We start from the raw sequence: 22,329 nt of genomic DNA on the forward strand, positions 1-22,329 counted from the left end.
TGAAAGAAAAATATTTAGATATTTTGGTGAAAATTTTAAATAAATAATAATAATCATTAGATAAAAAGTTTTGTCAAAATCATCGTCATTCATTTGATTAGGCTCCAACTATAAGATGGTTTCATCTTCATTTAATGTTATTACCATTATTAGAGCTATTTTATAAAACAATATAAGTAATTTATAGAATTTTATAATTTATAAATTAAGCTATTTTAGAATTTTAACATGTACACCCGGGTGTACATGTTCGTTGTACAACATTGCTATGGAATCCCTGCGCTATAAGTGCACTAACGGAGTAAGACTAAAAATGTCATATTACAAAGTTTAGGCACATGTAACCATTTAACCATTAAGTTTAATGTATAGCCAACAACTCATTTGATATCCTGTCTTGGATGGCTTCGGGTAGAAGCAGCAACAACTCATTTGATATCCTGTCTTGGATGGCTTCGGGTAGAAGCAGCAACAACTCATTTGATATCCTGTCTTGGATGGCTTCGGGTAGAAGCAGCAGTAAAGCATATGAGGAGGTACATATGGATCTTTTTTTTTTTCACGTCGTCATCCTTTTGTTGGATGATCCACTACCCGGGTTCCATATTACCGGTCACCTATCCGGGTTTTGTTGGATGATCGACTATCCGGGTTCCATATTACCGGTCACGAATCAAAAGGACACTTGGGGCTGCTATGGATTTGCAGCTGTGGATGCCATTCATGCCACACATTTTTTGGCCACTCGAGAATCTTTCAAAGGTTCTAAACAAGAATTTCTTGATTTTCTATATCAAGATAAGTGAGACATAGGGAGTAATATTTTTAGATGAGAAAATTTCAGGTCGTTTTGATTTCATATCCAATTACAATTCTCGGTTTCAAGAATAGTGTCTCACTAGTGTGTTGCTTCTGAGTATCATATGTATATGTACATAACACATAAGATTAAAATTGCACTTTGGTTTCAAGAATAGTGTCTCACTTGTGTGTTGCTTCTGAGTATCATATGTATATTTACATAATACATCAAATTAAAATTGCACTCTGATTGGAGGTTTTGATTTCATGAGATGAATTAATGGAAGGTCTAAAATCAAATACTAGAGTTGTCAAAAATCAAATCGTGAAACAAGAAGGGCCCAACTTTGTCGACCCAGTCCCATTCCTATCGGCTTATAGCCTTCACCAACCCAAACATGAGGCTAGTTTTTTTTCCAACCAAAGTCGAAGAATACAAGTAGAAAGCCATAAAAGTGATTGAAACATTTAAAAAGTTCAGTTAAATTTGCAAATTTACTCAAAACTTGTACACTATTCGACATTCGGCCGAATGACCCAATTGTATTGGGCCAAATCTAAAAATCATATTTGTATTTTGGGCCGAAGCTCAATAAGCAAGCCCAACGTTAGCTCTTACCAAATTTTGTATTCCCCAAAATACCCTCAACGGCGAAACAGATTTTTCTGAGAATTTCTGGTTTTCTTCCCTCTCAATTCTCTCTCAATCGACAAATCGACTATACTCTCAAATGCCGCACCTTCTAGCTCACCCTTCAGCAATCTCTCTACCAAATCCAGCATCACATTCGACGCCGTCGTTTTGCCCAGTCGCGTACGTCGGCCTCCGCCGTCCGCCGCCGCACCGGATGGTTTCCACCACCAGCTGCGGCGGCGGCGGAGGTAGCGGCGGAAAGAGCACAATTGTATGCATGGCGAACCCTAGGAGGGTGAAAATGGTGGCGAAGCAGATTAGGAGAGAGATTTCCGACATGTTGCTTACCGATAAGGTTTTGCAGTACGCGGTGTTGCCGGAAGCTGCTCTGGGGGCCGATAGATATCTCTCGTCGCTGACGACGATCAGTGATGTCGAAGTGTCTGCTGATTTGCAGGTAATTAGTTTGATTTAGTTAATGTACAACTACGGAGGCGAATTGTACAAGTGCTTGAGCAGTTGAGCTGAAATAGTTGGATTTTGGGTGACATAGGGAGGAGTCTTCTCCTATCACATTCTTCTCTGTTCAAATCATGATGCGTTTCCTTTTATTGATCCCAATAATGTGTATGCAGTTCTATGTGAAGAACCGGTTTAAGTCTGTAGTTTTCGAGCTAAGTTATATCATCTGTTGGTCGAATTTGCTTTCTTTTGTTGATAAGTAATGTTTGAACTGATTTGGTAATCGAGCATTAACTCGTTAAAACAAAGGAAATAAGTTGATTTCGATGCTCAAGGGTCAAGGCGAAATCTCTAAGAACTTGTGGTGTTTGATAGCTTGATTATATGAATATGATATGATCGCATATGAGCTAGGGCTTTTTCATTCCGGTGCGTGGTGGAAAGCATTTGTATTATAGGTTTTGGATGTAATTAAATTGTGTAATATTTTGCACCATTCGAAAACATAGGATTATTGCTGTATGTTTAGCATTTTCTCGCATTAGATTGGCTGTTATTTCACCTTTGAGGAGGTTCCTCCCTTGCTTAGTCTTAATCTGGAACTCTACTCAGAGTGTAAAGTTTGTCTATTTAGGGGGCATTTTACTTTCTATGATTGATAAGATGCATGATTGAGTATTTTTATCAAGAGTAGGATTTCTCCAATCCCACTCTTTCAATGGGATATGAATGAAGCAAAACTAGCTTAAATGATAGAAATAGTCAAGGGCCTTGTGATATCCCAAGTTTCAATCTATCTAAGTAAACGCCCCCTAAGACTAATATCAGTGCAGTGTATCTTGAGTTGCCGTATGGTCTTTGTGTTAAAAATATGTAAGGCATGTCATTTTCATCTCCTTTAGGTTGTTAAAGTATATGTATCCGTTTTTGGAGATGAAAGAGGAAAAGAAGTTGCTCTAGCAGGATTGAAGGCGAAAGCAAAATACGTTCGCAGTGAGTTAGGCAAGCGTATGAAGTTGCGGCTCACGCCCGAGGTCCGGTTCCTAGAAGATGAGTCTCTAGAACGTGGAAGCAGGGTAAGACTTGATAGTTTTTAATCACCAATTACATGTGCCTTTTCCGAAGTTAATAGTTCTCTCATGATAAAACATCATCATTCATTACATCTTTTTGTGTTGTCATTTAGTTCCTTATTATTGATATGCTCCACACTTACATACAGACACTTCTTTGGATTCAAATGACATTTTTTTTGTTTGGTGTGTGGGGGTGGGGGGGTTGTATATGAGGCATGGCTTGATCTGTAACCAAATTACCTCCTGTCAAAAGCATGCAACTATGTCGTCCATAACTCTTTTTCCCCTCATTAATTGTTCAATGTTTTCCTTGGTTGGTTCAGGTGATTGCTATATTGGATAAATTAAAGGACGAGAATGCGAAAAAAGGTAATAGTGATGAAGATGGTGATCATGGAGAGTTCTCCGATAGGAGGGATGATGATGTGGAGTGGGAGGGCGATGAGATTGACGATGAGGGCATCATTTATGTGAAGTAGTTGATCCAGCACATAAACAACAATGGAGGCTACAATATACAGGCAGAGGATTGCTTCGCAACTGGTTAGTTTCACTTTACTATATTGAACTTAACCTATATTGAAAGTCATGTTGAGATAGATTGCTCAAAGGTTGTCTGCTGGTTTGTTTTTTAGGACTCAAGCTGGCTTGGGAAAGTAATTTGATTCCTTGATTTCGGATTTCCATGTTTGGTTCAATGTAATAGGGAAAGCAAAAACGATTTATCAGCAGAGTTAGGAAAGTTGTACACTGGTTGCTTATCTTATGAATGTGATATATGAAAACATTTTTAGATGATTTTAACAAATTATTGTGAATAGAATTGAGATGTTAAAATCATTTTTATTACTTTTATTAATTTGATGATGTTTTTCTTTTTTTCCGGCAACCAATTTATTTTTTCCTATAGAGAAATACTGCTTTATTTCGTCGCATTTACAAAGCCTCGTCATATTTTTTTGCAATTACAAATTAAGGAAAATACTAGTTTAATAAATAAATATCCCAACAACACTACTTTTCCGCCAACCTAACGAGCCATTTTACGGTTATTTGACTCTAGTTCAATTTTCACTGTCTTCCACCCGTCTAGCTTTTCACTAGCAAATTGGCCTTGAGCTCCAAACCAAAGCTTTCATAATCCCATTTTCATGATTTTGTATGAATATGTTTGAGCTCTCTCTCTCTCTCTCTCTCTCTCTCTCTCACACACACACACACACAACACATCCAATATGGGAAGGCCCAGTCCCACATACATAAAAAATACACATGATATCAATTATCAAAATATGAGTGTGACCAACCCAATCTTAAGAGCTCCATACCAAGGAATTTCACTAAGAGCATATCCAAATCACAGAGATTAGTGTAACAACTGCTCAAATCATTGTCTGCTAACTGACCAGTTCAACTAAAAAGATTCATGGTCCTGCATATCAGCCAACAATGAAGAACTGGTTTTTCTCATGAATTATTTTCATCCAGGAAAAAGATGGAAGTTTTTCATTCAAAAATAAAAATAAAAAAAATCCTCTAGTGATGCTCCTTAGCTTCAGCCTTCTTATGAGACTTAGCCTGTATCTGTTCAAAATAAAAGGACACAGCGTTAAGTCTTTGCGGTGCTAGAATGATGGATGAAGCAATGCAGTGGTATAAAATAATGTACGTAACCAGATAATTTATGCACCAGCACAGAGAATACAATGTATGATCCACTGATAAAGCAATACTATATTCAGAATCTACTATTTTCATTGCATTAGAATCTCTAGCACTGCAGTGGCATAAAATATGTAGCCAGATGATTCATACAACTGCAGGATAGAATGTATGATCAACTGATAAAAGCAATATATGCAGGATCTACTATCTCATTGCGTTATAATCTCTATTAGGCTGGAGGAACCTCAGAGTAAGAAGATTCCAAAGGTGTCGATGGGCTGGGGCAGCATTTATGTGATAGTTCAATTAGTTACTAAAGAGGAGTGCATACAGGTTTGGGGGAATATGTAAGAGGAAAATTGGCCATTTTGCACGTATAGAAGTTGGAAGCTTATGTACAAACTCTCATTGCATCAAGAACACAAACAATTCCATAATTTGATACAAATGCAGCCAATTGGCAATTTAACACATAATATTGCCACAATGGACAAGATTAAGATTACTGTCACAATTAAATCTTAACTAACAGTACAGTGAAATGGCGATTTACATCACATATTCGACACTACTGAAACATAACTAGCTCATCTACAAACGTACATTTATTTCCAACCAAGCACTAGCTAAACAGATGTTGCAATTTCAAACAAACGAGTGATCACCGTAACATTTTACAGCAAGATAGCCATGAGAACAATACAAATCTTGGGAGCCAAAACCAGATATGATTCATCTCCACATATAATATACTCGGCAGAACTTATACAAGAAATACTCAGCAAAAGCATAACATTTTATCTCATTCACTAAGAAGCTGCAGAATGATTTGAAACGAGCCATTCACAACATATATTCACACGAACATTACTAGTTATCATCTAGCCACACATCAAAAGAACTTCAACAACTATCTTCATAAATTTGAATCAAAACCAACATAAGCAAGCTTATTTTCATTTTCACAGGCCTACCCTGAGTAGCAATATCAAGGCTACTCCCATCAGTCCATCACAAGTCCAAATTCAGAAACCACCGCAGCACTTTCATAGATCAAACAATCGACGAATGACTTAGTTACAAAAGTCAGAACCAAAGTCCCAGATCTGAACATAGTCAACCCCAACCTCACATCAAGGAGATCATAATAAGTAAACAAACAATCTGAAATCAAACGCCTCGAAACGCAAACAAGCAAATCAAAGCTCGAAACACTTTTGAAACAGACACATAAACCCTAAATTCCATTCATCACCGCGAAACAAAAGAAATTAAAACAAATTTAAAGGGAGAAAAACGACACAATACCTTAAGAACCTTTAGTTTTAAGCTGCCGTAGACAACTCCGAAGGAAAAAGCAGAAACCCTAGCCACCTGCGGATTTCGAAATTTAAATAAATCGTCAATTAATACACAGCACAATAAGTGTGTGCGCCAGCATACATTACAATACACGAGTGACAATAGATCGAAGAAATAAATGAAAATTACCAATCCGAGCGAGCTCTTGCCAGAGTACAATCCAGGAAGCGGCGCCATTGTTGCCAAATTTTCACAGCAAAAATCGGAGTTGAGGAAACTCGCAACAAAATTTCTCCTCGAATTATCAGTTTTCTTCTTCACAGTATTCTCTTTCTATCTTATTGCACATATTATGTGGTCCATTGGGCCTTGATTGGGCCCTTATGATTTTGGACTAAGCCTATTTGAATATTACTTTTCTTGGTAAACAATACACCCAACATTTGACTGACAACGGATTTAAAAAATAAAAGGGGAAAAATATCAAATAAGCCCCCGTCGTGGTGGCCCTTTTCACGTCTGGCCCCCTATAGTCGAAGGGGTATCAACTAAATCCCTAAACTAATTAAAATCGAATAATTTCCCTCCTCTGACCTAACGCCGTTAAGTGTCCGTTAACGTTTGGGTTTAATTGCACCCTCTACTTCAGGGGTGGATCTGCACCTTATTTTTTTTGTTTTTTTTTTATAATTTCAGCAACCCACCTCCGACATCAACTTAACCCCGCCCCCTGGATCCATTCTTTTTTTCTCTTTTTCAGGTCAGGACTCGAGAACCTGTGAATCTAATGGATCTGGACATGAATTTCATTTTTTGGACCTAATGGATTTGGACCGGATCCTGACCTAAGTAAAAAAATACGGATATGGATTTGGACCAAGCAGGATTCGATCCAGGTCCACATCTGGAGTTGGTGATGCTGCTGCATGTCGGCGGTAAGCAGTCGACGATCAAGAGATTGAGCGCGTGCGAGCTGACAAAGTGTAAGTTGGAGCCGATGAGTACGGGGGGCGGTTAAGTTGATGCCGGGGGTGGGTTGCTGAAATTATTAAAAAAAAAAAAGGTACAGATCCGCCCCTGAAGTAGATGGTGCAATTAAACCCAAACGTTAACGGACACTTAACGGCGTTAGGTCAGAGGAGGGAAATTATTCGATTTTAATTAGTTTAGGGATTTAGTTGATACCCCTTCGACTATAGGGGGCCAGACGTGAAAAGGGCCACCAAGACGGGGGCTTATTTGATACTTTTCCCAAAAAAAAAATCTAAGTAATTTTGGTATTGAAATACTAGAGTTAGGTTATGTAATTAGTTAATCGATAGGTTTAATAAACCATATCTCAACCATTAACACATCTTCATCTTAATTTCAACAAGTTTAAAGTGAAGTAACTTGGCTTTGCTCTATGCCATAAGATATAGTTTTATGCTCCGCGCCTAAGATTCATCGCACCGTTTAATTAGACACTACCAAACTCTTAGTTTCCCGTGGTACGTTGGTTTAACGATAGGTGGTCAATACTAAAGTTTGAGAGTCTTAAATTTGAATTTATGGTCGTGTGATCTTTAAATTTATTTATTATTTATATAATTTATTTAAAAAATAAAATAATACGAGCACGGATCATATCTCACCAACTAACTGGCATTGTTTGAAAAGTCATCATGTGCAGTAACTCTATTGCCCTCCTTATAAATGTGAGGAAGAAAATAGAGTTATGAGCGTTTAAATACATCAATTTTAGAGATAATTTGATTTTGTACATAAACTTTGAAATGAGTAAAAAAAATACATGAATTTTAATATTGTAGCAATTTTATCCTAAACGCATTTTTTGCTCAAATTAAAGCTGACATAGCAAGTCAGAATATTAACGTGTACTCATCGAATGTTTTAAAAAATAATTTCGTATAAAACATCTCTAAACGACGTTGTTTCGAGAAGATTTACACAAGACTAAACTTGAAAATCATAGGATTTTATAGAGTTCAAATATTTACAAATTAAATTTATGATACAATTATAATATTAAAATTTATGTTATTTTTTACTCATTTCAAAGTTTATATAGAAAATCAAATTATTTTTAAAATTGGTGTATTTAAACTAGTGGTGCCGCCGGTTCAGGAACCGCCGGTTCCGGGCCCGAACCGGCGGTTCAGGGTTCGGAATCCGGCGAACCTGAACCGGCCCGGATGAAATTAAAAGGCCGGTTTTCTGACCCTGAACCGGCGGTTCCGGGCTTTTTCGTTCCGGGCCGAAAAACCCAAATACCCAACACTGTGATTCACAAAATCAGATGCCCTGATAAATTGAACTTACTTAATCTAAAATAGAATACAATCAAATTAGCAACCCAGAATGAAATTAGAAGAGTATTAGAGATGAAGGTTGGTGAAACAGCTGTTGTCGAATCGGAGAGGCGAAGGGAGGTGCAGTGGCGGCGTCGCTGCTGTCACGGCCGCGCTACTGCCGGCGCTGACCTGGCTGAGAAAGCGAGGGAAGATAGAGAGGAGGCGGATGGGCGGTGCTAGATCTGGAAAAGGGGAGGCGGCGGCTGGGCTGTGCTGCTAGCCGGACGAGTGACAAGGGAGAAGCGTGGTTGTGGCGGTGGCTGGCGGAGGTTTCGCCGGAAGAGGGGGCGCGCGGTGGCGCTGGGTGTGAGAAGAGAGAAGGAGATAGAAAGAAAAGGGAGAGGATGAAGAAGCTGGTGGTTGGCCGCGATAGGGCTCCGGCGACGGCGTAAAGTGGCGGCGGCAGGAGGGCCGAGAAAGAGAGAGGGTGCTGCTATAGGTGGGTGGGTGTCTGTCTGGTGTGGTGTTAATTGAGGAAGGAGAGAGTGATACGTATATTAAGAGAGAGGGCCCTGCCGCCTGTTGCGCCTGCCCCCCTGCGCCCCAGCTGCTCTCCTCGGCCCCCGCGCCGGAACCGACGGTTCCGGGCCGAACCGGCGGGCCGGACCGGCGGTTTAGGGTTGGGAGAAATGGGAACCTTAACCGGCCCGGATAACTGGCGGTTCGGCCCTGAACCGGCCCATCGGTCAACGGTCCGGGCCGGAACCGTTGACCGACGGGCCGGTTCAGGGTCGAACCGCCGATTCCGGGCGGCCCTTGGCAGCACTAATTTAAACACTAATAAACCATGAAAATACTTATTGATTTTCCAAATTTGTAGAGATGAATTGCACTTGTTTTATAGTCAAAGAGACGACACCGCTTCAATCGCACGCGAAACTCTTTAAATAATCACACAAACCACTAAGCTAAACTTTCCACTCCACTTCCACTTCCACTTCCACTTCCCCTCTCTCTCTCTCTCTCTCTAACTGTCTCTCTCTCACATAGATCGGGCGGAAATGTCGTCGAGCGAGCAGGTTCGCGCGTCGCACATACTGATAAAGCACGAAGGATCGCGGCGGAAGTCCTCGTGGAGGGACCCCGAGGGCCGCCGCATCTCCGCCACCAAAAGGGACAGCGCCGTCGACCAGCTCAAGGTCATTCGAGACGATATCGTCACCGGAAAAACGAGGTTCGACGAAGTTGCGTCTCGCCTCTCTGACTGCAGCTCCGCCAAGCGCGGCGGCGATCTCGGTACGGAATTCGATTTATTTACATTCAATTGAAACGACTGAAAATATTTGGGTTTCATCAATTTTTCAGTACTACGGTATGTGAGATTTAGATTAGCTTATTTTTCTGTGAGGCATCGTACGATTTGACAATTGTTTGCGGTAATTGCGTGATTCTGTGATTTTGAAGATTTTCTCGGATTGGGAAGTTCGGATAATTGTTTAGCTAATTTACATTTCAATAGCCATTTGATGATTTAATTACTCTATGTATAATCAGCCAAGTACTATTATTCATTGCGAGCTCCAATCAATAACATTGCACCAGTATATATTGAATCCTTATCATGTTTTGCACCTTTTCAAATGGGAAGGGTTTTCAATTTGCGATTATAAGAAATTATGTTGCACTATTTCTTGTGGAGTTTTATCAACGGTGGGTTTTTTGTAAATTCATAGTTGCTCTAATGGGCAGCTTGACTTGCTAGGATGTTCTAGATGCTGGATTATAATTTTCTGATGTTTTTTATCTGTTTGAATGATTTCATTTGAAGTTGCTCTGTTCCTTCAAATGTAGTTGTGCTTCCTGTTCAGCTTTAGGAATTTTATTTACGCTTCAAACATGTGAAATATGTTATCTTTTTTGAGCTCTTATGCTTCTCCATGCTACAATATAACTGTTTTTAAGCTGCACTATATCTATTTGGTTTTCTTTTCCACCCTCTTTTGTCTTTCAAAGTTGCTTCGCTGTGTGCTTTGTTTTCAACGAGTTCAACATAGTACTTCTTTATCATGAATCCTTTGGGGAGGTGGGCAAATATTTTCATCTCTGCAGCTTAGCTATTGGTATTGAGGTTATCAACAATGAAGGAACAAGAAGCCGTTTAATTATGCGTTGTCTGGTTAAAGGAATGCAGATTTACCTCTCCCCCGTTATGATTGGTGACATGTTGTTTTTGGTTAATGCAACCATGTTTATGCTGTTAACATTCTGATGGCTGCAACTGCAATACTCTTTTGACTTCTTCCATCTTCCAGTTACTACAAATATGTGTTTATACTTGTTTCTTTCAATGGCAAAAAGGTCCTTTAATGATGGTCTATAACATGATACCATGAATAAACTTGTTGTATTTGCTCTTTGTAGGTCCCTTTGGCCGAGGTCAGATGCAGAAACCGTTTGAAGATGTCACATTCAGTCTGAAGGTCGGGGAAATTAGTGACATTGTTGACACTGACAGCGGCACCCACTTAATAATGAGGACGGGTTGAGGCTGGCTCGTGTAAAGAAAGGAAGCATTGTTCCATATGCCACAAGTATAACATGCCGAATCAACACTATAAATTTGTCATGCTCTTAACTCCTCTTCAGGTTTTTCTTCCCCACACCACCATAAACATCGTATTATTTGGCAAGTTGTGCGTTGTTTACTGTGTGCGCTATCTTGAATAAGCTCATTCCTTTTATGAACCAAACTGCCAGAATCCAGATTGGTATACTCTATTATGATATTGGATTGTTGGTATTTTCTGTCTTGGTAACTTTTCTTCCTCGACTTTGTTAGTGTCGCTCCGTTAATCGACTGATCAAACGTTGTTGAATTGCATCTGACAGCAAAATATGTTGAATCATCTCCTCGTCTTGCACTTTTGGTTAAGTTCTTACTTGTTTACCTTTGGTGAATGAAGAGATTACTAGCAACTATCCAATTGTGTCTAATGTTCACTCATGTAGGATTTAAAAGATAGGGTAACTGAAGGCTCTTTTTTATTTTAGTTTTGGGCGTGAGTATTTATTTTAGTTTTGGGTGATTAAATTAGTGAATATTTATTTAGTATGGGGCAATTAAATATGTTTTTATTTAAGTTTTGGGTGATTAGATATGTCTTTTATTTTAGTTTTGGGTAAATAAATATGTTTTTATTTTGATACATCTTTTTGTTTAATGCCATAAGAGTAATTTATTTTAAAAGCATAAAGTAGTTTTTTCTAAAATATCGGCTAAAAATCCCCACGCATTTAACAACAGTATGGACATTTCCCCCCACCCAATCTCCAAAATAACAATTAATAATATTGAATAAATAAATACCATTTGCTCATTGTATATATCTCTCATTTTATATACCAATAAAAGTATTTGTTGATATGTTCCTATCTTTCCTATTATGATATGTTTACTTTCTACCCTTTGATTTAATCAGACTCGATGTTCGGTCTACTAAATTTTTATCCCGAATTCACAAAAACTCAAAATAAACAAGATCTCCCCTCGGTGACTATCGAATACATAAGGTCAAGTAAAATTACAAATTTATTTTCTGACAAAAATCTCATCTTCTAATTTGATTTGTGAAGAAAGTAGCATGTCGATTGTTTAGTCAGTGTGTGCGTGTGTTTTCCGTGTGCAATGAATACGACAAAAAGGTATAAAATATAAATACTATACATGAGAACACATATGAAATTAGATTCATAGATTGTATTGAATGGATATGGGATATTCATGATTCCCATCATGCCCTCTACCATATATTTGTTACCCAATTCCCTTGGCCCCTACCAACTCGGATCTCACCATCATGCCCTCTAATTTTGCAAGTGGGATTCTCATCACTATCGTTTTATATTGCGCAATACTTAGAAAATTTAGATCTTTCGAAATTTTATCGAGTTCTTGTGAAACTATCAACATATTACATTTCGAGCAATAAGTATTAGATTGTCACTTGTGTTCACCCAAATTTAGTCTATTCGAAGTTTTTTTTTTTTTTAATTCACTTAAGATGAGATATTTTCTTATATTTTTATAGAAGTGGATAGTTTTACCCATGAACGCATTTAGTTACATAGCTTCCTAAATTTAATGAACTATTTGATTGTGTCAAACGAATTATCCTCCCCTATCGGGCGAAGTCATTGTTTGACAAACTTGACACTTCACAATTATGAAGGAAAAGAAAAGGTTGGAGTTTTCCAAGGGACAATAAATAAATAAGTGAAAAGAAGTTCACCCGACAAGAGGTTGACTGATGTCATGGTTAGGGAGCACTTTTTGAATAATAAAAATTGAAAAAATCTTGTTCCACCCTTTATTATGGAATTATTTGGTGAAGCATGATAAGTGAATACAATAAAATGGTTAGGCTTTTTTGTTTAGGCATTGAGCCCACAAAAACCTTAGCTGAATCATATGCAGATCTTAAGCGTGGCATAATTATCTTGTTGCTTTTTCACTTTCCCCATTTCCTTTTGATTTCGGCCAAAAGCAATAGAATATTTTCATTTTGATGGAGCGTATGAAACAAGTGTATTCTTTATTTGTTAGTATAATGAAAAATCGTTAGTCGCGCTCTATATGAATTATGGATAGACTCTTATTATTAGGGGCCGACGCAAAGACTGCGTGTAACCCACACCCACCATTTCCATCCTTCTTCTCTCTGTAAAAATATTTCTTCATCCACCAGCGTCGCGGCAATGACTTCCACGATTTCAGTACTAAGAAAAAAAATTAAAAAAAACCTTCCTAGGTGCGCATAAATCGACGCCACAAGATAGAGTTCAATTTATTTGATAGATTTTATCAACGTCAAAATACACATGCAACACATGAAACTATCAATTATGCCGTATTCAGCGGAAATATTCAACTATATATATACTCCCTCCGTCCACGAAATAAGTACCCATTTGTGGACGGCACGAGTTTTAAGAAATGTATGGAGTGTAGTGTGAATAGTTTAAGGGTCCCACTTTTTTGGTGTATTAATTAAAGAGATGTGTGGGGTACACTTGCCAAAAAGGGAAATGAGTACTCATTTCGTGGACGGACGAAAAAGGAAATATGGGTACTCATTTCGTGGACGGAGGGAGTAGTATTTTTCATGAATTTCAGAATTACCCACGAAATTGGCATTACATCATGAATTTTGTGTTATTTATTTAATGATATACATATATTATTTAGAACAAAGTCTTGTGGTAAGAGAAGCAGTTGTAGACCAAAAAAAGAATATTCTATTTAGTAACTTTTTAACAAATTTCGAAGAGTTGCACGGTAATATAAATTAAAAAGGAATTATCTGATTCGCTGAATGTAGAGAGAACATAATTTAAAATAAAGGGGCAGAACAAAACTAAAGGGAAAAAAAGGGGGAAAAGAGAAATAGAAGAATGATATAGAAAGAAAAGAAAAACACAAAAAAAGTCCCCTAAAAAACACCAAAAAAGGAAGAATAAAATAAAAATATAAGATTGTGATAATTACACAAGACCAATGATGACTGATATAAGATTGAATAAAAATTAGTATGGCGTGTAAAAAAAAAAAAAATTAGTATGGAAATTTTTGACAGAAGATACGTAAGTAAAAAAATCTTAGAATTTTGTAAACTAAAAATAATAATGAAACAATACCATTTTTATATTTGAGATTCTTGAATAAAAATACTTTTAAAATCTCAGAATGCTTATCTTGATCTGATAATTACAAAAGATTAACGATTACGGATTAGATTACTGATATAGATTGACTAAAATAAATCTTTTTCAGAAAATAAAATTAGAAAAATCTGAGTATTTTCCATATAGTAAAATTATAGTCCTACAATAAGAAAACATACTTTATAACACAATAAACGAGATATAAATTTTCCACAAAATTTCAATAAAATCCCCAAAACCTATTCCACCACCGTTGGCTATTCATCGTAGCCCCTTGACCCATATACCCCAACACCCCCTCTCTCCGAACTCCCATGGCCGCCGCCGCTACCGCTGCTACTGCCGCCGCCGCCACGCCGTCCTTCTCCGCCTGCCCAACCTCCTCCGCCACCCGTCTCTCGTCATGCTCCACTCCGCTACTCCTCAAAACCACCCAAAAACCTCTCCACATCACCCACTCCAAGAATCCAATCGCAGATGTAATCTCAACCTACAAAAATTCTACGAGTTCAGAAAACGTACCGTTTCTCGACGAAGACGACGACGACGATAAGCCGCGGGAGGAGTGCGGCGTGGTTGGAATCTACGGCGACCCGGAGGCCTCCCGCCTCGCTTACTTGGCCCTGCACGCGCTCCAGCACCGCGGCCAGGAGGGCGCCGGAATCGTGGCTGTGAGCGACGGCGTTCTCCAGTCTGTTACCGGCGTCGGGCTGGTCTCTGAGGTCTTCAACCAATCGAAACTCGACAAACTGCCTGGCGATATCGCGATAGGCCACGTCAGATACTCCACCGCCGGCTCCTCCATGCTGAAGAACGTCCAGCCGTTCGTCGCAGGCTACAGATACGGCTCCGTCGGGGTGGCGCACAACGGCAATTTGGTGAATTACCAATCCCTGCGGGCGGAGCTGGAGGAACACGGCTCGATTTTCAACACGAGCTCGGATACGGAGGCTGTTCTGCACCTGATTGCGATTTCCAAGGCGAGGCCGTTTTTCCTGCGGATTGTGGAGGCCTGCGAGAAACTGGAGGGGGCTTACTCCATGGTGTTCCTAACGGAGGACAAACTGGTGGCGGTGCGCGACCCGTACGGCTTCCGGCCGCTGGTCATGGGGCGCCGAAGCAACGGCGCGGTCGTTTTCGCCTCCGAGACCTGCGCGCTCGACCTAATCGACGCAACTTACGAGAGAGAGGTCTTCCCCGGCGAGGTCCTCGTCGTGGATAAGGACGGCGTGCGCTCGCTCTGCCTGATGCCACATCCGCAGCCGAAATCGTGCATCTTCGAGCACATCTACTTCGCGCTCCCCAATTCCATCGTGTTCGGCCGATCCGTGTACGAATCGCGCCGCGTGTTCGGGGAGATACTCGCCGCGGAGGCGCCGGTCGATTGCGACGTAGTGATCGCGGTGCCGGACTCCGGCGTCGTGGCGGCGCTCGGCTACGCGGAGAAGGCCGGGGTTCCGTTCCAGCAGGGGCTGATCCGGTCGCACTACGTCGGCCGCACGTTCATCGAGCCGTCGCAGAAAATTAGGGATTTCGGCGTGAAATTGAAGCTCTCGCCAGTACGAGCGGTGCTGGAGGGGAAGCGCGTGGTGGTGGTGGACGATTCGATCGTGAGAGGCACCACATCGTCCAAAATCGTGCGGCTGCTGAAGGAGGCCGGGGCGAAGGAGGTGCACATGCGGATCGCCAGCCCTCCGATAATCGCGTCGTGCTATTACGGCGTGGACACGCCGAGCTCCGAGGAGCTGATCTCGAATAGGATGAGCGTGGAGGAGATCAGGCAGTTTATCGGATCGGATACGCTGGAGTTTCTTCCGATAGAGAAGTTGCAGAAGCTGCTGGGCGGCGATGCGTCGTCGTACTGCTACGCGTGCTTCTCGGGCGATTATCCTGTGCAGCCGACGGGGCAGGTGAAGAGAGTTGGGGATTTCGTTGATGATGGATTGAGCGGGAGCGTGGATGGTGGTTGGATAAAGGACACTAGAAAGGGGGCCAGAGTGGATGTGGCCAAATTGGAGTGGAAGAAGGAGATCTTCACTTCCTAGTTTGCCTTTCATTCATCGTTTTACATTTGGACATACAAAAATATGGATTACAAATCATAGTCCTTCCTCCAATTCATACTCATTTACTGTTTTTTCTTTTTTTCTTTTTTGAATACATTTTTTTGGCTTTGCTAAATTATTCATAATTCCTGGTAAATTTGGCGTACCTAATTTGATTTTGTTTTGTCATGTTTTTGTGTTATAACTGTAGTTTCATCTACTCCTTCGCATAAAAATATGCATAATTTTCTTTTTTTCTTCTTTTCATAAAAACATACATAGTCTATTTATAGCAATATTTCTCATAGTAAACATATCATTTTCTCCATTCACATTATATTTTACATGATAAACTCGTGCCGTCTCATACTATGTATATTTTTATGAGATAGAGGAAGTATTTTTTTAATAAATAAACAAATTTACAAAGTGCATAATAGGTGAACTCGAACTCAATACCTCAAGATTTATTTTAATTTGTGCTCAATAGGTTTATAACCTACTTCTGATAATGTAAATACAGAAACTATTTTTTGAAAATATCCAATTTTAAATAAAGGGAATGAAAATATCGAGTTATTTATCAATAAATTTACAAAATGTATTTTATCAGCCGACAATAACCTACTTCAAGTTAGCCTACTACTATCGCGTCATATTTTCAGTAACATAATAAAATAATGAAAATTCAAGTACGGTATGTTTGTTCAGTATTGTACCTCTGCAATTTTACTTGGATTTATTTATTTAATTTTTGGACCGTTTTTTTAGTTTTTGAGGTTGAAATTGTGAAGCAAACAAAAACCGATTTAGACCTTAGTGCAAATCGACATGAAGCAATTCAAAATCTTCTTTTCCTATAAAACAATATTTCACGCTGTATTTAAATTAACATTACACAACAATGAGAAAAAAGCAAAATTTTGTGTAGCTTACAATGGTTGCTCGTATTAGCCATTTTCTGCTGTATCATATGCATTGGACTTGTGTTTGGGAGCAAAGGTGAAGCCAGCAGGCACCTTGCCAAGCAACATCTCCGTTAACCTAATCTGCAACACAAATGTTGCTTACGAGTTATGATCGACCCGAAAAAACGGGGGAATTTTGTGTGCGACTGTCTTACTGTGAGACGGGTTAGTATTCAAATCTAATACGGTCTCGCACAGGGCCGGGTTTAAGTAACGTACCCAATCAGCAGCTGAATCGGAGGCCATTAACGTCTCGAGATCATCACGGCCGAAATACGAGGGCGGCCGCCAGTTTATCTTTTGAGGGATGACATCTAAGAGGCCAACCGGGATGTATCTGCAAGTGTAGCTCAGCCATTCCAGCAAGAAATGCCTCGTTGTCTCGACTCCTGCGATTTCAATGCGAGAAAAAGTAAAGTCGAACCTACTCTTGCTACATCTCAACGTTTTTGTTGAAAAGTTGTAAAATTATTGAAAAAACGGTCAAAAAGGTCGTGACATGAACTGATATTTGCCCAAGCAAGTCACAGATATACTGGTCGAATGGAGCCAGTATTTGGCTTGGCTCGTTTACAGCCTTATTTGTACGTACCTTTTGAGTCAGAACCCCAATGTTCGAGGCCAAAACGGGCGTAATCCTTCAAAATGTTGAGCCGCTCTCCAGAAGTAATGTCCCAGTGCCTCTGTTCCTTGATTTCGGTGAATATCCAAGGCTGTGGATATAGGAAAGGCATCATTGAAAATAACTAAACAAAACATGTGCATAATGTTCTAAAACATGAATGAAAGAAAAGCTCACTACAAACCTTAACCAGTGCTCCTCGAGCAATCATACATGTAGAGAGCTCGGGACAGTCGGACTTGTGAGCGTTCCAGTCTAAATACGAGAACACATCACCGTTTCCAAGGACTTGCAGATTGGAAGGGGCTGCTCGTGCGCATTGGTAGATGTATTCCCAATCAGCAAGCTTGCTGTAGCGCTGTTGTCGCGTCCGACCATGCACTGTCACTGCAGTGGCGCCCCAGTTTCCCATGTCTGCTATCAAAGAGTCGACAGCGATTCTTACCCTCAAAATAACCTGTTCGGACCTGGAGATGCATGTGTTAATATACACACATACACCATATATGCATACATGATGCAAGCATGATAACTAAATTCATTAAGGAAAGAGACTATTGAGATTTGATTGCTGCAGTCTCAATCAAAACGAAACAAACTCTACGAGACCAGCACTGCAAGTACCTTGATAGTCACTGGTGTAGAGACTGCTGTAGAGGAAGCCTGTACCACACTTTTCATTCGCATTGGTTTTGTGAGGAGGGCAGATCCAGCACCCTTGTTGCAGACAATATCAATTGGACATCCCATGTTAATATCGATGAAGTCCACTGTGCAATGCTCCTCTATAAGTTCAACAGTTCTAGTAACAGTATCTGGATACGCCCCACAGATCTGAACACCAAAGAAATCCTCTGAAGAATGCCGCCTTAGTAAAGCCCATTCCGAAGCTTGACCCTGTACAATTTACGAAATCACACTGTCAAAATGAGTATCAACGTCATCAAGTGTGCAAGAGTACATATGCATCATAATAACTGCCAGCTCCTAACAAAGAAAACTTTTATGTAGTGAGAATTATTTGAGCAGCTGATCAAAGCTCAATAAGCGCAAATGGGAGGATTGATGAACCATATCTTTACAAGAATCCAAGCTATCAATACTTACAAGCAGAAAAGTTGTAAGAGAAACAGATAGGATAGAAACAAAGAAGATTACATGTGATCAACGACGTCCCACACTAAAAGTAGAATCCCAATGATATATAATAAGCAATATATAAATCGAAATGACTTCGATAATGCTCTTATAAGAGAAATACCAAATATGGCCAGCAACAATATATTAACCTTAGGGCAAGAGCATGAATTGTATCAACTGTTCAGCATGCACATCCAATTTCAAAAGGAGCCTCATATATTGGAAGTGGATTAAGATTCTGCAAGTTTCTATAATAGGAACAAATCAGCTTATCAGAAGTGAAAACATAGCTATGATCAACCTGCAAAAGATTGGTGCACATTGCCATCTCGCCACACGTAATGTCAACACCCAGACCCTTGCAAACCCGGCGAAATGGCAGATTTCCTACTGTAGTCAGCGGAGCAAGATAAAGCTTATCCCTAAAGTCGATGATTTTCTTTTCCCGTGGGTGTAACTTTAGGCATTTATCATTGTCTTCCACAAAGTTCTCAACAATGCTTTCAGCTTCAGGTTCACTTTGTTTGCAGCTCTCGCCCACATCTTTCTCATTGAGAATCTCACCTGCCACAGAAATACCAAATAAAAACTAAGATATCCAGATCACCGACCACAACACATAAAGTGGGGAGAAGCATAATCTACAACTAATCACCATTAAGTGGTGCATCACAAGCTTCATCAGTTGAGCATTTTGTCTTCTTGGGCGGCCGAACTTCATCAGCGACATCAGCCTTGTCGGCAATATCTTCTTCCAAAACTTCTGCAGAATCTTCCATGCAACAACCATTTCCTTCAACCTTTTCATCATTGGTGACATTTTTACCATCATTGTCATTACCCCCAGCCTTTGTCTTCTTCCCCTGCCCCTGCAATCAAAATATCAAAATCATTCCATCTACAAACATAGTGTAAACTTGAACGCCAAAAACTCTATCTTCCTCACCTGAAGGCCGAGAAGCTTAAGCGCAGCATCTGCCTTCGGAAATTTCATCCTATTTTTCCATAAAAGCCTCTGAACATCCTTCGTCAATGCATTCATTTCACTGTTTTTCCTATCTCCATCATCAGTGGTAGCTTCGCCATCATCAGCCTTATGTGTGCCAGCAAATCTACACGCCAGACCGTAAGGGCACGGCCCCACTTTGCTCAAGAAGGGACAAACACCATCCAAATCAGCAGGTTTCTGCACTTCATAACAATAAAATCTACTCCAGTAACTATCCACATATTTACAGAATTAACAATCGCGATTAACTCATTGAAGATTTATCAATCCACCTGAGATTTGAATGCTTCCAAGTCGTGGCTGAAGCGGCAGTTTTCATTATACACGCACGCACTAACCTCCCCGCTCTTCGCTACCACTGGGCATATATGCAGCACAGATTTTTGTTCCTAGATGTCCACCAACCCTAGCTTGAATCAAACATAGTTTGGAAAAACAAAAACAACTTCAAGCAATCACTTTTGATATAACCGACTAATTCACTGACCTGACGGCGCTCGCGTTTCAGTTGGCGCTTGGATTTCTTCTCCTTGAGTATCGGAGCTGCGGAGACGGAGATGCGGCCGTCGTCTTGCGCTGCTTCCTTATCGTCGGAATTCTTATCGACGCTATTGTCGCAGTTTCTGACGGGCGGCGGGCGGAGGAATTCTCTCCTCATTGGAGCTATGGCTTTAGCCACCAGCTCCGCGGCGGTCATTTGACAATGCGGCAGCGGCGCCGGGACTACGCCGTTTGAGATGTCTTCGCGGGGTGACGGGTCTTCCATATTCGGGTCGGGTTTGATGGTGGAAGGGTAGGGTTTTAAGGAACGTGACAGTGGTGGTGGTTTATGGTTAGCTTGAATTTCCCGAATCGGCAGTAACAATCCGACGTCGTTTGGATGAATACTTTGTATATTTGGGCTGCAATAGGAAGGAAGGTCCATCAAATCAATGGTGGGCCTTTCGTAGGCCCAGACGCCCAGTAGCTATGTACTATTATGCCTGCGAAGATAATCCTAGTAAAAAAGAAATGGAATAAATAAAGAGGGGCACTTTTTTTAATGAAGAGGATTAACAAAATATTTGTGATAAAAATTTGGGTAAATATTGGAACTGTAGCAAATTTAATTAAAAAATTGAATAAAAAAATGTTAAGAGGGCCACCTTTTTTTTTATGGAGAGGATTAACAAAATATTTGTGATAAAAATTGGGGTAAATATTGGAACTGTACAAATTAATTAAGTTTAAAAATGTCAGAAGTGGGATTTGAACCCACGCCCTCTCACGAGGACCAGAACTTGAGTCTGGCGCCTTAGACCACTCGGCCATCCTGACTGAATGTTTGAAATTTCACACTAATTGTATACATATTAAATAATACCGACAATAGCAAAAGTAAAATTTTTTGAACAACGTATGAATAATAAATTGGGTGTATCTATCTATGTCTCCAAATTCCACAACTCATAGGTTCACCTTTTTTTAGTTGTTTATGTCGAGGCATTTTTTGAATTCCAATGCTTTCATTACCAATCTGAATTACAATTCTTGTTGACAGGAGCTTCGGCCAAGTGTTATATGTTTATTTAACCAAGTATTATATATAAGGACTTCTCAAAAAAAAAAATTCGGTAAGGAGAGGTGGTGTAGGTAGGTTGTGGCGGCGAGGGGCATGTTCAATTGCCTATTTTCAAGATTAATAACTTTCTAATTCTTTATTGATATAAGAGAGCAATAAAACATAGAATTGATGGACTCCCCAACTCCAATAGTGAATTGTATTATTCTCTCACTAGTTGGATGAATCAAAACCGAAATCTTAAAGCATTTCTTTACTGGGAAATAGTGATAAGGTCGTTGCAGAATCAGGTATATTGGTACTCTAAATACAGAACACGTTAAACGAATGGAAATGAACAAATAAATCATACTCATATAATAACAAAAAAACTGAGACGACATTGGAAATTGAGAAATCATCAGGAAATGTAGTAGGTTCATTCAATTTGGCAACGAATCTAATTTTAAAAGGGGATGTAGTAGTTGCTCATCCACGAGCAATTGTAAAAGAAAGGAAAAGAAGAAAAAGAACAAAACAAAATATAATTTAAACAAATTTGAACCAAGAAAAACCCAAATTCCTGGACACCTACATCCTAAATCAGCACTGATTCGGTGCTTAAAACACGATTGAGCACGACCAACAACACGATGGGACGAGAACGACGGTGTGGGGCCCCCGCCACGATATGATGCATCGAGCCGAGCCCCTAACGAATGAATGTGATTTTCACTAGAAAAAATGCTGATGAATATGTAGAGATAGATAGATAGTAGTAGCAGCAGCAAGGTAGAAACCATGGATGGTGCATTGCTGCAGATTGTTGCTTGTGATGTTGGTACGAAACCGGAATCTATTGGTTTGAATCGCTATTTGCTGGTGTGTTTCCGCCTGATTGCTGTCGCTGTTGATGGTGCTGCTGCTGCTGTTGTTGTTGCATTTGATGCATGCTGAGTTGAGTTTGCTGCTGTTGCTGCTGGCGTAGCTGGAACATCTGGGGGCTGATTGAGAGCTGCTGAAACTTCTCTCCGCTCAGTTCAGCAGTCG

The 22,329-nt window shown here is 40.0% G+C and overlaps 5 protein-coding genes and 1 non-coding gene across 8 annotated transcripts; 3 read left to right on the plus strand and 3 right to left on the minus strand.

The window, feature by feature from the left end:
• The first annotated feature begins 1,423 nt into the window (after positions 1-1,423).
• Positions 1,424-3,781, plus strand: LOC131005586 (probable ribosome-binding factor A, chloroplastic). 2 transcript variants are annotated; one of them, XR_009095293.1, is made up of 4 exons: positions 1,424-1,892; positions 2,800-2,973; positions 3,297-3,516; positions 3,609-3,781. XR_009095293.1 is itself a non-coding variant. In XM_057932593.1 (3 exons), the coding sequence occupies exons 1-3, from the start codon at positions 1,533-1,535 to the stop codon at positions 3,450-3,452; spliced, it is 690 nt and encodes a 229-aa protein (XP_057788576.1). In that variant the 5' UTR covers positions 1,424-1,532; the 3' UTR covers positions 3,453-3,781. The 2 variants fall into 2 exon arrangements, 1 of the variants encoding a protein (XP_057788576.1); XM_057932593.1 differs by having other exon boundaries at positions 3,297-3,781.
• A 505-nt stretch (positions 3,782-4,286) lies between these two features.
• On the minus strand, positions 4,287-6,313 carry LOC131005587 (uncharacterized). 2 transcript variants are annotated; one of them, XM_057932596.1, is made up of 3 exons: positions 6,130-6,313; positions 5,947-6,012; positions 4,287-4,557 (listed from the first exon to the last, which is right to left on the minus strand). In XM_057932596.1, the coding sequence occupies exons 1-3, from the start codon at positions 6,175-6,177 to the stop codon at positions 4,510-4,512; spliced, it is 162 nt and encodes a 53-aa protein (XP_057788579.1). In that variant the 5' UTR covers positions 6,178-6,313; the 3' UTR covers positions 4,287-4,509. The 2 variants fall into 2 exon arrangements, with proteins under 2 accessions (XP_057788579.1, XP_057788577.1); XM_057932594.1 differs by having other exon boundaries at positions 4,287-6,012; positions 6,130-6,288.
• Positions 6,314-9,099: 2,786 nt separating this feature from the next.
• Positions 9,100-11,140, plus strand: LOC131005588 (peptidyl-prolyl cis-trans isomerase Pin1-like). The gene is made up of 2 exons (XM_057932597.1): positions 9,100-9,530; positions 10,656-11,140. Exons 1-2 carry the CDS (start codon positions 9,296-9,298, stop codon positions 10,778-10,780), a joined length of 360 nt encoding a protein of 119 aa, XP_057788580.1. The 5' UTR covers positions 9,100-9,295; the 3' UTR covers positions 10,781-11,140.
• A 2,292-nt stretch (positions 11,141-13,432) lies between these two features.
• Positions 13,433-16,189, plus strand: LOC131005590 (amidophosphoribosyltransferase, chloroplastic-like). Its single transcript, XM_057932599.1, has one exon. The coding sequence runs from the start codon at positions 14,270-14,272 to the stop codon at positions 15,998-16,000; it is 1,731 nt and encodes a 576-aa protein (XP_057788582.1). The 5' UTR covers positions 13,433-14,269; the 3' UTR covers positions 16,001-16,189.
• A 643-nt stretch (positions 16,190-16,832) lies between these two features.
• LOC131005589 (tRNA-dihydrouridine(47) synthase [NAD(P)(+)]-like) lies at positions 16,833-20,691 on the minus strand. Its single transcript, XM_057932598.1, is given in 11 exon segments — positions 16,833-17,049; positions 17,188-17,357; positions 17,561-17,681; positions 17,775-18,023; positions 18,025-18,057; positions 18,215-18,487; positions 19,032-19,294; positions 19,386-19,599; positions 19,677-19,916; positions 20,012-20,128; positions 20,227-20,691. Coding segments are annotated over 11 exon segments (2,217 nt in total). The 5' UTR covers positions 20,665-20,691; the 3' UTR covers positions 16,833-16,950.
• Positions 20,692-20,972: 281 nt separating this feature from the next.
• TRNAL-CAA (transfer RNA leucine (anticodon CAA)) lies at positions 20,973-21,056 on the minus strand. Its single transcript has one exon. It is a non-coding gene; the product is annotated as a tRNA-Leu (tRNA).
• Positions 21,057-22,329: the final 1,273 nt, after the last annotated feature.

This window comes from Salvia miltiorrhiza, chromosome 1 (genome assembly GCF_028751815.1).
Source record: "Salvia miltiorrhiza cultivar Shanhuang (shh) chromosome 1, IMPLAD_Smil_shh, whole genome shotgun sequence".
NCBI classification, from domain to species: Eukaryota; Viridiplantae; Streptophyta; class Magnoliopsida; order Lamiales; family Lamiaceae; genus Salvia; species Salvia miltiorrhiza.

What these genes read in the sequence shown, in the direction of transcription:
- LOC131005586 (XM_057932593.1), top strand. Translation starts at nt 1,533, where the DNA reads ATGCCGCACCTTCTAGCTCACCCTTCAGCAATCTCTCTACCAAATCCA. An exon ending in AAGTGTCTGCTGATTTGCAG is followed by an intron (nt 1,893 to 2,799) that starts GTAATTAGTTTG and finishes CATCTCCTTTAG; the next exon opens with GTTGTTAAAGTATATGTATC. An exon ending in CTCTAGAACGTGGAAGCAGG is followed by an intron (nt 2,974 to 3,296) that starts GTAAGACTTGAT and finishes TGGTTGGTTCAG; the next exon opens with GTGATTGCTATATTGGATAA.
- LOC131005587 (XM_057932594.1), bottom strand. Translation starts at nt 6,177, where the DNA reads ATGGCGCCGCTTCCTGGATTGTACTCTGGCAAGAGCTCGCTCGGATTG. An exon ending in GCAAGAGCTCGCTCGGATTG is followed by an intron (nt 6,013 to 6,129) that starts GTAATTTTCATT and finishes CGAAATCCGCAG; the next exon opens with GTGGCTAGGGTTTCTGCTTT.
- LOC131005588 (XM_057932597.1), top strand. Translation starts at nt 9,296, where the DNA reads ATGTCGTCGAGCGAGCAGGTTCGCGCGTCGCACATACTGATAAAGCAC. An exon ending in CAAGCGCGGCGGCGATCTCG is followed by an intron (nt 9,531 to 10,655) that starts GTACGGAATTCG and finishes TGCTCTTTGTAG; the next exon opens with GTCCCTTTGGCCGAGGTCAG.
- LOC131005590 (XM_057932599.1), top strand. Translation starts at nt 14,270, where the DNA reads ATGGCCGCCGCCGCTACCGCTGCTACTGCCGCCGCCGCCACGCCGTCC.